Source organism: Meles meles, chromosome 21, assembly GCF_922984935.1.
Source record: "Meles meles chromosome 21, mMelMel3.1 paternal haplotype, whole genome shotgun sequence".
Classification (NCBI taxonomy): domain Eukaryota; kingdom Metazoa; phylum Chordata; class Mammalia; order Carnivora; family Mustelidae; genus Meles; species Meles meles.
The window spans coordinates 8913350-8930480 of record NC_060086.1 but is presented as its reverse complement, the minus strand read 5'-3'; the positions used below and the strand labels follow the sequence as shown (position 1 = coordinate 8930480).

General features: G+C 55.5%; 1 protein-coding gene across 1 annotated transcript in view; it reads left to right on the top strand.

The window, feature by feature from the left end:
• The window catches only part of LOC123933778 (mucin-17-like), a 30327-nt gene extending 13201 nt beyond the window's left edge, over positions 1-17126 (top strand). The window contains exons 4-14 of the mRNA XM_045993330.1: positions 4721-4923; positions 7549-7650; positions 8149-8279; positions 8658-8716; positions 12260-12411; positions 12798-12863; positions 12982-13147; positions 14052-14213; positions 14365-14462; positions 15206-15285; positions 16559-17126. Coding sequence (XP_045849286.1) covers positions 4721-4923; positions 7549-7650; positions 8149-8279; positions 8658-8716; positions 12260-12411; positions 12798-12863; positions 12982-13147; positions 14052-14213; positions 14365-14462; positions 15206-15285; positions 16559-16600 — 1261 coding nt within the window. The 3' untranslated portion in view covers positions 16601-17126. The remainder of the gene's footprint in view (positions 1-4720; positions 4924-7548; positions 7651-8148; positions 8280-8657; positions 8717-12259; positions 12412-12797; positions 12864-12981; positions 13148-14051; positions 14214-14364; positions 14463-15205; positions 15286-16558) is intronic.
• The last annotated feature ends 5 nt before the right edge of the window (positions 17127-17131 follow it).

Below are 17131 nucleotides of genomic sequence, written 5' to 3'. Positions count from 1 at the left end.
CCACCACCGCCATGGACACCACCACCCCGGCTACGACTCCAGACACCACCACCACTGCAGACACCACCACCGAAGCTACTATTCCAGACACCACCACCTCCGCAGACACCACCACCGCGGCTACTACTCCAGACACCACCACTGCCGCAGACATCACCACCGCGGCTACGACTCCAGACACTACCACCGTCGCAGACACCACCACCGAAGCCACTACTCCAGACACCACCACCGCCGCAGACACCACCACGGAAGCTACAACTCCAGACACCACCACCATGGGTACTACTCCAGGCACCACCTCCGCCGCAGACACCACCACCGAAGCTACGACTCCAGACACCACCACCACCGCAGACACCACCACCGAAGCTACGACTCCAGACACCACCACTGCCGCAGACACCACCACCCCGGGTACTACTCCCGACAGCACCACCGCCACGGACACCACCACCCCGGCTACGACTCCAGACACCACCACCGCCACGGACACCACCACCCCGGCTACGACACCAGACACCACCACCGCCGCAGACACCACCACCGAAGCTACTACTCCAGACACCACCACCGCCACGGACACCACCACCCCGGCTACTACTCCAGACACCACCACGACTGCAGACACCACCACCGAAGCTACTATTCCAGACACCACCACCTCCGCAGACACCACCACCGAAGCTACTACTCCAGACACCACCACCACCGCAGACATCACCACCGCGGCTACGACTCCAGACACTACCACCGTCGCAGACACCACCACCGAAGCCACTACTCCCGACACCACCACTGCCGCAGACACCACCACCGAAGCTACTACTCCCGACACCACCACTGCCGCAGACACCACCACCGAAGCTACTACTCCAGACACGACCACCGCCGCAGACACCACCACCCCGGGTACTACTCCCGACACCACCACCGCCGCAGACACCACCACCGAAGCTACTACTCCAGTCACCACCACCGCCGCAGACACCACCACCGAAGCTACTACTCCAGTCACCACCACCGCCACGGACACCACCACCCCGGCTACGACTCCAGACACCACCACCACTGCAGACACCACCACCGAAGCTACTACTCCAGTCACCACCACCGCCGCAGACACCACCACCGAAGCTACGACTCCAGACACCACCACCACTGCAGACACCACCACCGAAGCTACTACTCCAGTCACCACCACCGCCGCAGACACCACCACCGAAGCTACGACTCCAGACACCACCACCACTGCAGACACCACCACCGAAGCTAAGACTCCAGACACCACCACCGCCGCAGACACCACCACCCCGGGTACTACTCCCGACACCACCACCGCCACGGACACCACCACCCCGGCTACGACTCCAGACACCACCACTGCCGCAGACACCACCACCCCGGGTACTACTCCCGACACCACCACTGCCACAGACACCACCACTGAAGCTACTACTCCAGACACCACCACCGCCGCAGACACCACCACCCCGGCTACGACACCAGACACCACCACCGCCGCAGACACCACCACCAAAGCTACTACTCCAGACACCACCACCGCCACAGACATCACCACCGCGGCTACGACTCCAGACACCACCACCATGGGTACTACTCCAGGCACCACCTCCGCCGCAGACACTACCACCGTAGCTACGACTCCAGACACGACCACCGCCGCAGACACCACCACCCCGGGTACTACTTCCGACACTACCACCGCCGCAGACACCACCACCGAAGCTACTACTCCAGACACCACCACCGCCACGGACACCACCACCCCGGCTACGACTCCAGTCACCACCACCGCCGCAGACACCACCACCGAAGCTACTACTCCAGACACCACCACCGCCACGGACACCACCACCCCGGCTACGACTCCAGACACCACCACCGCCGCAGACACCACCACCGAAGCTACTACTCCCGACACCACCACCACTGCAGACACCACCACCGCTGCAGACACTACCACCGTAGCTACGACTCCAGACACGACCACCGCCGCAGACACCACCACCCCGGGTACTACTCCCGACACCACCACCGCCGCAGACACCACCACCGAAGCTACTACTCCAGACACCACCACCGCCGCAGACACCACCACCGAAGCCACTACTCCAGACACCACCACCGTCGCAGACACCACCACCGTAGCTACGACTCCAGACACGACCACCTCCGCAGACACCACCACCGAAGCTACTACTCCAGTCACCACCACCGCCGCAGACACCACCACCGAAGCTACTACTCCAGACACCACCACCGCCGCAGACACCACCACCGTAGCTACGACTCCAGACACGACCACCGCCGCAGACACCACCACCCCGGCTACGACTCCAGACACCACCACCACTGCAGACACCACCACCGCGGCTACTACTCCAGACACCACCACCTCCGCAGACACCACCACCGCGGCTACTACTCCAGACACCACCACTGCCGCAGACATCACCACCGCGGCTACGACTCCAGACACTACCACCGTCGCAGACACCACCACCGAAGCCACTACTCCCGACACCACCACCGCCGCAGACACCACCACCGAAGCTACTACTCCAGACACCACCACCGCCGCAGACACCACCACCGAAGCCACTACTCCAGACACCACCACCGTCGCAGACACCACCACCGTAGCTACGACTCCAGACACGACCACTGCCGCAGACACCACCACCCCGGGTACTACTCCCGACACCACCACCGCCACGGACACCACCACCCCGGCTACGACTCCAGACACCACCACCTCCGCAGACACCACCGCCGAAGCTACTACTCCAGTCACCACCACCGCCACGGACACCACCAGCCCGGCTACGACTCCAGACACCACCACCGTCGCAGACACCACCACCGAAGCTACTACTCCAGACACCACCACCGCCGCAGACACCACCACCGAAGCCACTTCTCCAGACACCACCACCGTCGCAGACACCACCACCGTAGCTACGACTCCAGACACGACCACCGCCACGGACACCACCACCCCGGCTACGACTCCAGACACCACCACTGCCGGAGACACCACCACCCCGGGTACTACACCCGACACCTCCACTGCCACAGACACCACCACTGAAGTTACTACTCCAGACACCACCACCGAAGCCACTACTCCAGACACCACCACCGCCGCAGACACCACCACCGTAGCTACGACTCCAGACACGACCACCGCCGCAGACACCACCACCCCGGGTACTACTCCCGACACCACCACCGCCACGGACACCACCACCCCGGCTACGACTCCAGACACCACCACTGCCGCAGACACCACCACCCCGGGTACTACTCCCGACACCACCACTGCCACAGACACCACCACTGAAGCTACGACACCAGACACCACCACCGCCGCAGACACCACCACCGAAGCTACTACTCCAGACACCACCACCGCCACGGACACCACCACCCCGGCTACGACTCCAGACACCACCACCACTGCAGACACCACCACCGAAGCTACTACTCCAGACACCACCACCGCCGCAGACATCACCACCGCGGCTACGACTCCAGACACTACCACCGTCGCAGATACCACCACCGAAGCCACTACTCCAGACACCACCACCGCCGCAGACACCACCACTGAAGCTACTACTCCAGACACCACCACCGCCGCAGACACCACCACCGAAGCTACGACTCCAGACACCACCACCGCCGCAGACACCACCACCGTAGCTACGACTCCAGACACGACCACCGCCGCAGACACCACCACCCCGGGTACTACTCCCGACACCACCACCGCCACGGACACCACCACCCCGGCTACGACTCCAGACACCACCACTGCCGCAGACACCACCACCCCGGGTACTACTCCCGACACCACCACTGCCACAGACACCACCACTGAAGCTACTACTCCAGACACGACCACCGCCGCAGACACCACCACCCCGGCTACGACTCCAGACACCACCACTGCCGCAGACACCACCACCCCGGGTACTACTCCCGACACCACCACTGCCACAGACACCACCACTGAAGCTACGACACCAGACACCACCACCGCCACAGACACCACCACCGAAGCTACTACTCCAGACACCACCACTGCCGCGGACACCACCACCCCGGCTACGACTCCAGACACCACCACCACTGCAGACACCACCACCGAAGCTACTACTCCAGTCACCACCACCGCCGCAGACATCACCACCGCGGCTACGACTCCAGACACGACCACCGTCGCAGACACCACCACCGAAGCCACTACTCCAGACACCACCACCGCCGCAGACACCACCACTGAAGCTACTACTCCAGACACCACCACCGCCGCAGACACCACCACCAAAGCTACTACTCCAGACACCACCACTGCCGCAGACACCACCACTGAAGCTACGTCTCCAGACACCACCACCGAAGCCACTACTCCAGACACCACCACCGCCGCAGACATCACCACTGAAACTACTACTCCAGATACCACCACCGCCGCAGACACCACCACCGTAGCTACGACTCCAGACACGACCACCGCCGCAGACACCACCACCGAAGCTACGACTCCAGACACCACCACCGCCGCAGACACCACCACCGAAGCTACGACTCCAGACACCACCACTGCCACAGACACCACCACCGAAAATACTACTCCAGTCACCACCACCGCCGCTGACACCACCACCGAAGCTACTACTCCAGTCACCACCACCGCCGCAGACACCACCCCGCCTCCCGCTCCTGGCACCCCCACGGGACAGCCTGCCACGGGACCCACAAGCACTCCCACTCTACCTGACAGTAGCACCAGCAGCCGCACATCCTCCGTCACGTCAACTGTGTTCAGCAGCTCCACCACTGTTACAATGAGAAGCACCCGGACCTCCACATCATCTTCTGCCACCACAGCACGTAAGCAGTTTCTTGTATTTGCCTTTTGCAGGTGTCATTTCTTTTCAATTTCCCCCATGGGCTTCTGAAATTTTTCCCTTTCATTCTCTTCTTTTGCTTTTAATTGTTTACTATGAGATCAAGTGTCATCCATGTGGCACCCTGTCTCTGTCCTCTCTGGCCTGCCTGCTGTCTCTTAAGCTAGGTCATCTCTGTCATGCAATACACTTTACCTCTCTTTGCCTGGACCCCATCAATTCCCTGGGAAGTGTATCACACTCCATTTCTTCCTTTTTTTACTCTGGGAAACTCTGTCCCACTCTGTTTTTTGTTTAATATTTTATTAATTTATTATTTGTCAAAGAGAGAGAGAGAGAGAGAGAGGGAGCGCAGGCACACAATCAGGCAGACACAGAGAGAGAAGCAGGCTCCCTGCCAAGCAAGGAGCCCTATGTGGGACTCGATCCCAGGACCCTGGGATCATGACCTGAGCTGAAGGCAGCGGCTTAAGCCACTGAGCCACCCAGGCGCCCCTGTCCCACTCTGTTTTTAAATCCCATAATCTCATTAATTTTTATCTTCATTTGGATTTCATTTCTTTTTAAGGTTTTTTTCTCATATATTTTGCTCATGCTAAAGTGCTAAGGTTTTTTTATTTTTGTTGTTCAGTTTTGGAAAAGGATATTGCCAGTTTTACTCACATATGCTGTTAGTCTCTATCTCTCTGCTATCATTCACTTACTTTTTCTTATTTTCTGTTCATGACTATAGAAACCACGTAAGTTCACTTTTATCAGCTCTGAGCTCTGCTCTGTGTCCTTGAGTGTTTCCATGTCCTTAAGCCTCCCTGTCTTTTTGCTGTCTCTAGAGTTTCCACTCAGCTCTCTTTGCTCTGGGTGGGATGAGATCTGCCCCAGTCCATATCTACCATTAAAACATCCTCTCATTATGTAGTATATAATATACAACATATATTATAGAATATTCTGTTACACTTGTGAGATTTATTGTCACAGTGAGAGAGGATTTTTGCCATACATTAAGAAAAACACACTAGTTAAAACATTCGAAGACATTTACTTGCTTAGATGAACCATAGATATGCCCAGAGAGATACGATCTGTGTCTGCCTGGGCACTTCCCAATCCTGTCTTGAATTCAGTATGATGAAGGGAAGTTCTTCGGCATCTGGCTACTGCATTTTCTCAGCACTTTGGGAATTCTTCTGGCGTGTTCTTTCCCTGGCCTTTATTTTATATGGCTTCATTCTTCGGTTTCTTTCCAGTGTGGCATCATCATGTTGAACTCTCTGGTTCTCAGAAGGAGGTACTGAGTGTTCTCAGAGGGGAGGTCTGGACCTTGCATCCCTAGGAAGTCCCACAGGCGTCCAGTAGTGAATACATGACTGCCAGGTCTACAGCTGGTGCTGATCACCTGAGGCAGACGGTCTCCCTTCATCTTCCTCTTAATCCCTGGAGGTTGGCTTTCCCTGTAGACCCTTGGGCAACAAGTCACACACCCCAATAGTTGCTTTTGCTGCTATGCACAAAAGATCTGGACATCTTCAGTAACACACAGCAGAGAGAGTGAGAGAGAGGCTGATTGCATTCGTGGATCTTTATCGTGTCACCAGGAGGGCACTCTTGACTCGGCTCTTTCATTCTTCCTCGGTGTCTTGGACCAAAGGCCTGTAAGCAGAGGCTGTGTGCTCTGAAGGTCATGGGTGTGGCCCACGCACTCTGTATCTGGTAGGGGAGGGGTAGACCAGGAGGCCGAGGCGGGGCTGGTCTTCTAGAGTAGGTGCTTATCTCCTGGGGCTCCCTAGGCCAAACACACCTGGAACACTAGTCAGTGCAGGTACAGCTCTTTTCAAGAAAAGCCAAAGGGAGGGATGCGCTCAGCCAGTTGAGCATCTGCCTTCGCTCAGGTCATGATCCCGGAGTCCTGAGATCGAGTCCTGCCTCAGGCTCCCTGCTCAGCGGGGAACCTGCTTCTCCCCTGCCTGTCCCTCCCCCTGCTTGTGCTCGCTCTGTCTCTCTGGCAAATAAGTAAATAAAATCTTTTAAAAAGAGAGAGAGAAAAAGAAAAAGCCACAGGGAGCAGAGCCGTCACTTTTCCAGGCAGGTTGAGGGAGGTTACGCTCCTCCCTCAAACTCCACATCCCAGAAAATAAAGAGGACTCAGGAATAGTCATGATGGCAACAGTTTCCAGTTTGAGCTCTTCTGAAGCAGGTGTTGGGAGACGATGACATACTCGTTCTCAGGCTTGCTGGAATCTAGACCTGTCAAGTGCCTCTGGGTGCTCCGAGTTTCTGTTTCTTCTTTTCTCTTCCTCAGCCTTGACTGTGTTGTCCCTCACTCCTGACAACACTCGGTTTCCTGTCCCTTTCTTTTCGGGGCTAAAGTAAATCATACAGGAATTCTCCAAGACCGGGTCAAGTCTGGTCTCCACATGGACCCTCGGGCAGGTGTCTAAGCCTCTCTCCACTTCACTTGTCCCATCTCTAAAGCGGGAATGACACTAACTGTCCCTTCCACCCCAGGGTCTCATGAGAGTATCAGACTAGGCGTTGCTTGGGAGAATGTGTTGCGAGCCTGAAGTGTTGTGCAAATACGTGTGGGTAATCGGGGCCTTGTCCCTTTCAGGGACCTGCTCAAATGGAGGCACCTGGGACGGGATCAAGTGTGTGTGCACCAGCCTCTACCAGGGGCCGAAGTGCGAGGAGGTGGTCCCAAGCCTTGAGATAGGTGAGTAAGACCTCAGGACCCCGCTCTCCCCGGAGCTGGGCCTCCCTTCCTGCCCTTCTGCATACCCAGGAATATGGCCTCTTCCAGGGGCAACCATTTTACTCAATGGTAAGAAAGTTGAAACATGAAAAAAATGAATAAACCAAGAAGACTTGGTTTGGAACAAAACACAAACTGATACAGAATTTTATCATAAAATACCCTTGAGATGAATGAGCGAGTGATGGAGGAGAACACAAAAAGTGTGTGGGATTCTCATAGAGGATGTAGGACCCAAGATCCCCTGGGCTCAACCCCAAAGCCATGAGGAGTGCTGTGTGCTCCCCACCCTCTGGGGGCACCCTGGTGGGACCTTGAGTGGGAGTCGTGGGTGCTGGACCCAGGCCACTCCCCTGCCCAGGGCAGAATTGCTGGAGGTGTGGGTCTCCTTGGGAGGGAGCTCAAGGGCAGGAGGGGGCTCCGTCCTCAGTAAGTGGTGCTTCTGTCCGACCCCCTTAGAGCCTCCGCCTCAGACTGTCTCTGCCCAGATGGAAATGACCGTGACAGTGACCAGTATGGAGTACACCAAAGATCTAGAAGACCGGGATTCTGAAAAATTCCAGAACTTCAGTGCGATATTCACAAAGGAGGTGAGCCTGGGAAGGCAGGTCCCCGTGGGCCACTCAGCTCCCTTGGAGTCGTCTCCGGAGGTGAAGAAAGCTGGTGAGGGCTGTTCCCATGTTAGAGGTTTGTGAGCTTCTCAGCTCATTCCTTTCCTCAGGACTTGCCAGAGAGCTCGCGGAAAGACAACGCAAGGTTCCATGAAAGGGCAGTGGGGGCCCCTCGGGGCGGGGCTGGTCTCTGAGGAGGGCCCGACCCATCGGGACCCATGCCACTGCCAGTGCGGGGCAGGGAGTGGGAGATGCCGCACGTCCGCCCGCCGTCTGCTTTCCCGAGTTCCTGCGGAAAGCCCGGTGGGCTCTAAGTTGGGGCCTCTGTGATGACACAGGGATCTCTTTGCCTTTCAGATGGAGAAAGTTTATTCCGGAATCCCTGAGTATAAAGGGGTCAACATCACGAGGCTGTCGTAAGTATCCGGGGCTCCCGGGAAGAAAGTCTTTGCAGTGGAACAGCAGTCACAGTTACAAAGACGGCTGCTCTGTGCCCCTAGGTTAGCTGACGAGGGCTCCCATAACAAAATGCCCCAGACTGGGTGGCTCAAGCAACAGAAATTTATTTCTCATGGTTCTGGAGGCTGGAAGTCCATGATCAAGGTGTTCGGTGGGTTGGGTTTCTTCTGAGTCTCTCTCTGGCCTGTAGACAACCGCCTTCTTGCTGGGTCCTTACAGCTTTTTTCTGTTCAAGCATATGCCTCGTGTGTCTTTGTGTGACTGAGTTTCCTCATCTTCTCTTTTTTTTAAGTTTTTTTTTTTTGACAATCTCTTCACTTAGCATGGGGCTCGAACTCATGACCCTGAGATCAAGAGTCGCACACTTTTCCAACTGAGCCAGCCGAGCGCCCCCCACCCCAAATTCCCAAATTTCCTCTTCTTATAAGGACACCACTCAGGCTGGATTAAGACCCACCCCAACAGGCTCATTTTAACTAATTCGCATCTGTAAAGACCCTGTCCCCAAACACAGATGCGTCCTGAGGGACTGGGGATTAGGGCCTCAACACACGAATTTTGGGGGAACACAATTCAGCCCATAACACCCTCCAACAATTACGGTTTCGTGCATATTTTCCAATTTGGAAGCTCCTAACCACCCTGTGAGAGAGGCCAGTAGGCCTCTTCCCATTACACAGATGAAGAAACAGAGACCCAGAGATGGGCACTGAGTTGCCTGGGGTGTCACTGATGAGGTGGGAGGGCCCAGCCTCACACCCAGGTCCTCTTAGGCTGGAGACGCTGATACACGAGAACCCCTGCAGGTTACAGCTTGTGCGGTGGACACCCCACTTGTCTTCAGAGATGAAGCCCAGTAACTTAGCCTGGGAGGAAACCCCAGGGAAGATGTGTCCGAGTCCCCAGCTGGCCGGTGTTCACTCCCACTCCCCTCTCACAGGATTCTGCCCCCCTCCCCCCATCAAATTTCGGCCCGGTTATCAGCCTCCGCTTTTTTTTTTTTTAAAGATTTTATTTATTTATTTGACAGACAGAGATCACAAGTAGGCAGAGAGGCAGACAGAGAGAGAGGAGGAAGCAGGCTCCCTGCTGGGCAGAGAGCCCGATGTGGGGCTCGATCCTAGGACCCCGGGATCATGACCTGAGCCGAAGGCAGAGGCTTTAACCCACTGAGCCACCCAGGCCCCCCAGCCTCAGCCTTTTGAAGTCCATGGAACGGTGCTGGCCAGTGAGGTTAATTCACGGCCTCCCAAGGATCCCGAGGGAGCCGTCTTTCCCACGGTTTACAGAGTCAGGATAATTTTCAAGAGGAACTTAGGAAGTTCGTAGGAAGAACGTTGCACAAAAATCGTAGCGGGGAGAATGTGTCTGCCAGCCTGTTTTTCCTCTTTCAATTGTGTGGAACCCAAACCTCCTCTCTCAAACAGGAGAGGCCACCCCAGGTGGGACCAGGTGGGCTCGCCACGCCCCCTCCCCATGGTCTGTGAGCCCAGCAGCTGCCCCGCGTCTGCCCTTCAGCAGCTCAGCTCCCCTGGAAGAGAAAACCATTTTTCTTTCTGGTTCTAAAGCTTCCTCTCTGGGTTGGGCATGCGCTGATCCCACGGGGCTCTCGCCCTTGGGGATGGGGCGGTCTGTAGGTGCGGACGTCATCCTTCTTCCCTACGTGTCTGTCTCTATCTCTCAGGCAAGAGAGGGAGGGCAGGCTCTGTGGACCAGGCGTGTTTACATTCCTGCTGGGTTTTCTATCTCCCCTATCACCTGCGGCCAGATAAGGGGAGACAGCTGGGCTCTGAGGGCTCCAGAGAGTTCTGGGAGCGGGCAGATAGGAAGTGAGAGTCATTCACCTCGGAAGCATGGAAGGAAGAGTCTTGGGAATCACCTACCCTCATGTCACAGATGAGGGACCTGAGGCCCCACGGGGCCAGCTGCTGGTCCGAGATCAGCCAGCAACTCGGGGCCAGAATCAGGCTTCCTCCTGCACCTCCTATCCCCACTACACCGGCCAGCCTGGATAAAGCCGCGTTTCTCCATGGAGGCTTTCAAAACGGGGACTGAGGACAGCGATGGAGTCTGGGAGATGCCTGAAGCCACCACCACCTGGCTTTTTTTTTTTTAAGATTTTTATTTTACTTATTTGACAGAGAGAGAGAAATCTCAACTAGGCAGAGAGGCAGGCAGAGGGAGAGGGAGAAGCAGGCTCCCCGCAGAGCAGAGAGCCCGATGCAGGGCTCGATCCCAGGAACCCGGGATCATGACCCGAGCCGAAGGCAGAGGCTTTAACCCACTGAGCCACCCAGGCATCCCCCCACCTGGATTTCTTGACCCCCACGTCCTTCTCGGGAAAGACGGCCTTGAGCTCCACGATGCCCTGGTCCCCCCAACTCGTTACTCTGCAGACTATGTGGATTCCACTATCGTGTATGTTTTGAGTATCATCATTCTCTCCTCGAACTCAGTTATTCTGTATTGTTCTACGCCTCGTGTTGCTCAGGAGTATTGCCCCCTCCCTCCAGTCTTCGATTTTTGTTTAAGCCTCTGAATATCGTGGTAAGGAGAAAGCAAGGGAAAAAGAGTGTTTTGGGCTTCCATTATTTAGGAATCCGGAATTGTAAGCATGGGAAGCTGGACTTGTTGCTGTATTTTTAAACGCAAACAGCTCATTCCTGGGGTGCAGATGATCCCCACACCCACGGGAGAGAGAAGTAGTTGGCGTTCTAGAGTAAGGGCTGGAAGTTCGTTGACTTCCCCCCGTTCCTGACCCTGCTTTGCACGCGCAGAAGATGGACCGCTCGGGGGATGTGGAGCGAGGGACGAGAGAAAGAAGCAACTAGAAGCTGTGAGCGTGTCTAAAGCCATGCTTTCTTGGTGGCCTTGCCTCCGTCTGCTCCTAGCTCCTGGGCAGAGAATCGGAAGAGACTGCTGGCTAGAATTTTAACCTTCTAGGTGTCAGAGATTCGTCTTAGAATTGATGCAAGTGCTTATGAGTAGAAAATACGCACATAAGAGCTTCAAATCTGTACATGCTCTTAAGAGGCTCGCAGACCTTCTGCAGCCCTCCCCCCAGCAACTCGAGGCTCCTGTAAGAGTCCCCGGTGTCCTCCGACTTCCTAAGAACCCCTTTGCCAGCAGGTGCCCAGTCCCCTGCTGGAATGTATCTGATGGCACCGTGAGGACAATCTCCTGTGGTCCCATCCCTCTATTCATCTTTGCCCTTGAGCCTTCCTGAGACTTCCACACATGGCCGCCGAGAACCTAACCTTTGAGACAGTCCCCTTAGGCACCAGTTGTGGTGTGAGTCCTACGGGGAAGTGCCTAGCACTGCGCCTGGAATGAGCCTTCATCCAGGGAACCCTGGGGGGGGCGGTCATTTCAACCGCCCTCCCCCAGCTCTGCCTTCCCGTGGGGGCAAAGGGCATACCTTGCCTGGGACAAGGGGTCGGAGAAGCGAGCACCTGTTATGACCTAGGAGGCTGCTCACGGACATCCTTTTCTCTCCTCAGGGCCGGCAGTATTGTGGTGGAACATGAAGTCCTCTTGGAGACCAGCTTCACCCCAGAATACAGGGAAGTTTTCACGAAGGCCACCCAGCAAGTGACGGAAAAAATCCAGAAAGTAACCACGGAGCAAATCAGCACAAATAATACCTGCTTAAGTAAATTCCTAGGGACGGAGGGAGGGGCTGGAAGGGGTCCTGGGGGATCTTTTAGCTTCGGCACCCCGGGGTGGGTGGGGGGAAGGCAGGTGCACCCCCAGGCTCAGTCCTGCGGGGCCTGGGGCGGCGGGAAGGTGAGCAGAAGCATGGCTTGCGATGCAGAGCGCTCCTCAGAATGTCCTGAGTGGTGTGGGGGTCTTGGTGGAGGTGCACGTGGGAGGAGACACGGGGAAGGCACAGGGCCCTTGGAGGGTCATTGTTCTGGCGAGCAGGGCTGGAGGCTGGCCTTCCCGTGTGCGGGACCCCTCGTGACAGCCTCACTCCCCGCTCCGCTGCCCCCACTAAAGGAATTTGCTTCAAGGGGCTCTATGTGTTTCCTTCCACAGCTGTACTGTGTTACAACGATACTGCCACCAAGGTGCAAAACATTACAGTTGATTACAACCCTGAAAGTAGGTGACCGGTGCCGGGGAGCGGGGGGAGCGGGGGCGTGTGGCGCTCCGGGGTGGGTCCGGGGAGGCACACAGGTACCTGGCGGCCTGGTCACCGCAACTCCTCCGTGCCCCGCAGAGGAATGCCAGGAGAGGGCCGGGAAAGACTACGCCGCCTACTTCTTCGTGGAGTACAAGGAGGAGAAGCCGTACTGCATCACCCGCTGCATGCCCGGCTTCAACAGCTCCCTGGACTGCAACTTCGGGAAGTGCCAGCTGGAGCCCAGCAGCGGCCCTCAGTGCTAGTGAGTGTCCCGCCACGGCCCTCGGGACCCCGCCTCCAGGCCCAGGGGGTCCTGGCCTCCCTTGAGTGTCGCCAGAGCCCCAAGGCCAGGTCCAGGACGGGGCCGGGCCACAGTAGCTCCCCTCCCCTGCCCAGGGCTTGTGCAGTGGAGTCAGGACTGGGACAAGCTCTGGGGAAGCAGAAGGAAAGCCCCAGCTTCGGGAAACTCCCAGTCAGATGGGGAGGATAGAGCCCGGCTTCCGGGGGGTGGGGTGGGGGGGGGGGGAGTCCTTTGCTGATGCAATGAGAAGGCAGCCCATCCCCACGGGGAGGGTAGAAAGCCTGTAAAAGACCAGCCACAGGCTTTGGCTACTGAAACAAAACCAGAGAGAGACCAGGGGGAAGGAGTGACACACGTGCAAAGGCCCGAGTCGCTGTTCTGGTCCTGGGCAGGTTTCCCGAAGGATTCTGCGGGTTGATGTGGGGAGGGGAGGAACAGGGCTTAGGGGAGGGGGCTTCAGACGCACAGTGTGTGCTGGGGATCCAGGATGGGATTTGCTTTTCCTGATGGAAAGGGAGAGGCTGAGAACGTGATGGTTAGCGCGTGGATAAAAAGGTTGCCAGCGGGGTTTCCAGTTCCTGGCTACAGCCCAGGGCAACACCAGAGGGGGGCCGACCGCTCTAGATCCTGGGCTCCAAAACCTAAAAGTACTGGGCTGAGTCCTGGGCCTCTCTGAGGCCCCGTGCCGTGGAAGCTGGACTTGGCCTCTGCCTGCCCCCCTCCGGCTCCTTGTTCTGCGCCCCAGCGACGTCACCCTTACCCTCTGCTCATCAAGCTCCCACGGGCTCATGGCCAGATCTGAGGCAGGGAGGCTGTGGCTGTTGGCTGCCTCCCTCCCTCCATCTGCCCCCTCTGTGCCTTTCAGCTGCTTGACCACAAACACCCACTGGTACAGTGGAGAAACCTGTGAGTTCAGCACCCAGAAGAGCCTGGTGTACGGGCTCGTGGGGGCAGCGGGCGCCGTCATGCTCCTCGTCCTCGTTGTTCTCTCCATGTTCATGCTCCGTTCCAGGAGAGAGCTGAAAAGGTGAGTCGCTGCCGCCGCCTCCTTTTGCCTCCAGCTCCCGCTCCTCTTCTGGGCCCTCTGCCTGCACTCATTGGTCCTCGGGGTAGACAGCGGGGGAGGTCCCCAAATCCCGGTTCCTGATCATCATGGAATCTGGTGTTTCTGTCAACAGGCAGAAGTCTAGAGTGTCTCAGTTGTACACGTGGCATGAAGAAGAGGGACGGCCCACCCCTGGAACCTTCCGAAACATTGGCTTCGACATCCATGAAGGTACTGGAAGTCCTCAGTGCGCTCAACATGTCTCCAAGTGTGGAGACAGACACACAGGGAGGACATGGGAGGACGTAAAGGAGCAAAGAGAACAGCATTTTCATCTCTAAAACAGCGGGTTCCCCATCTGTACCCCTATTTCCACTTGTGGCTCCCACAAGGCCCTGGATGAGGTGTGAGGACGGGCACAGCATAACTAGACCACGACCACTGGGGCACGCGAGGTCACCGATGATCTAGGTTGCTCCAGCTCGCAAACCCGCCCGTGTGGACACGCACTGGGCGAGCTCACCGGGCAGTGATTTCCCTCTCTGCCGAGTGGTGGACTCTGCACATTTTGTCAGGTTAAATGTACGTGTTAAAATTCCTACAGATCGAGTCTTTACATTCCGAAGAAGGGACACATGGAACGAGGAGACCGGTTTAGTCAACCCACAAAAAAGCAGGAAAGGGGGAGCACATGATCAGGAAAGGGATGACAGACAGGAAGCACAAAATAAGGGAGAAAATAATCTACCCTATCCACAATGACAATTATACGTGGGTTAAACGCTCCAGATAAAAGAGGGAATTTTTTTTTTTTTAAATTGGTGGTTTCCTGTGAATGGAAGGCAGAGCAAGGATGCAGGCAAAAGTGTGGGGAAAGACAAAAAGAAATTCTGGCCCTGCAGCGGGTGACATTAGAGGGAGAAACGGGAGCTTATCTTCTAACCAGCTGCTTCCATGGGGCTCCTTCCCTCCAGATCGAGACGACTCCGTGCACTTGGACTCCATCTACAGCAACTTCCAGCCTTCCCTGGACCACATAGACTCCGAAACCCAGGTGAGAGACACGCAGGTGAAGTGCCCGCCTCCCTCTGCGCTGAGGCCCCGTGTCCTCTCCTGCCACGGTGGGCTCTTCAGGAAAGCAAAGTCGTGTTTACGGTTTGCTAGTCCAGGTGACCTTGCCAAGAAGTGAGCAGTAACTTGGGGCGGCAGCAGGAGGAGGAGAAGGAACTAAGCAGCAAGATGGGGTTGACCTGCCCGAGACCCCTGGGGCTCCAGGTGCAGAAATTTCTCTCCATGTCAAGTATGTCCTGATGGCCAACTTAGTTCATTTGTTTTACTTTTCAACCCCACATAAAAGTCAGAATAGTGGTGCGCTAAACACCCCACCGAGATCCCCAGCGTTTCGTGCTGCCACGTTTTCGTCTTACGGCCCAGCGTGTGTAACCACGATACACATTCTCGTCAAACTTTGCCGGACCACCCGCAGTCCATGCAAACATTATGGCACTTGATAAAATGATAACAGTCAGAAAACACTTCAGCACACACCCCCAAATACCATTAGCATTCCCAACAAGTCGATGATAGTTGCACAGTATCACCCCGTATCCACTTTTCCAATGCACCCAAGAGTGATTACTAGTTTTTTGCAATATGGACAAATTTCACACACTGACTTTTGTTGGGTCACGTTGGTCTTTTTAATCTAGAACCGATTCCTACCTTTTACATTTATAGTTTCCTTTTTTAAGATAATTGTCTTAAGGAATGTCCCACATTTTGAGTATATCTAATTATTCCCCCATGCTATCCTTTACTTTGTCCCTCAAGCCTCTGTTCTTCCTGTGAACCGGCAGTTAGGCCTAGAGGCTTGATTCGTCCCAGCTTAGATGTTTTTGTTAAATATTTGTCATGGAAAAATAAAGCTACTGCTCCACCTCAGGAGGTACCTAATGTCAGGATGTCCCACTAGGACTGAGACCAAGATTGGTCACTTGGCAAGAGGTGATCACTCATTGCTTGCGACCTTGATTTTATTTCAACTGGATGGATGTTCCAGGGCCAAAGAAATGCACTCATAGTATTCCCACTTCGGAAGGAGTGTGTTGGCTTCAGGCACTGTACTCCCTAGGGAAGGCCTTGGGGCGAAGACAAACTCCCTCACTAGAATGCCTTTAAAACTACCCAAGTTGGGAGTTAAGTGGGGGGGGACAGTTGATTTGTTCTAGACTCTAAGCTGAGCACTTCCCCAGTCCCAACACGTAATGTTTCCAAATCCCAGGTTCCTTATAAGCCTAGCCCTCACCTGGTTCTGTCTCTCTTTCCAGATCAGAATTCAGAGGCCCCAGGTGATGATGACGTCGATTTAAGGCAGCTCCCACGTGGGGCTGTGGGGTGTGAGAGTGAGGAGAGCTCACTTTGGCCAAGCCTGGTGGAACTTTTCCCCATTGAGAGCATTCATGGAACTGGATGAAAAACAAAAGCCGTACCAAGGAGGAAGATGGGAGAGTAGAGTGCTGGGAAACTCTCAAACAGGAAACCATGGAAACTCCGATGGGCTTGTTATGATCTCAGGCGAGGCACCCCTCCACATCCAGGGAAGGGCTTCCTCCTGCCCGCCCCACTTCAGCACCAAGGACAGCGTCTGACCCACACGTTAGCTTGGAGACAGCTCTAACCCAGCTCACACAACTTTACATGATACAAAATCTCTTGTAGGATTTATTGTACTTCATTTTCATGGAAAATGCTTTAAACCATTCATTTTCTTTGAATATATAGGATTATAAGTATTTTTAAAGTTCTAATATTTATCTGTCGGTTCTGATTTTGTATTAGTCAATATAATAATATATATTTCTAGTAACTAAAAACAATGAAAGCCAATTCATTAAATTTTG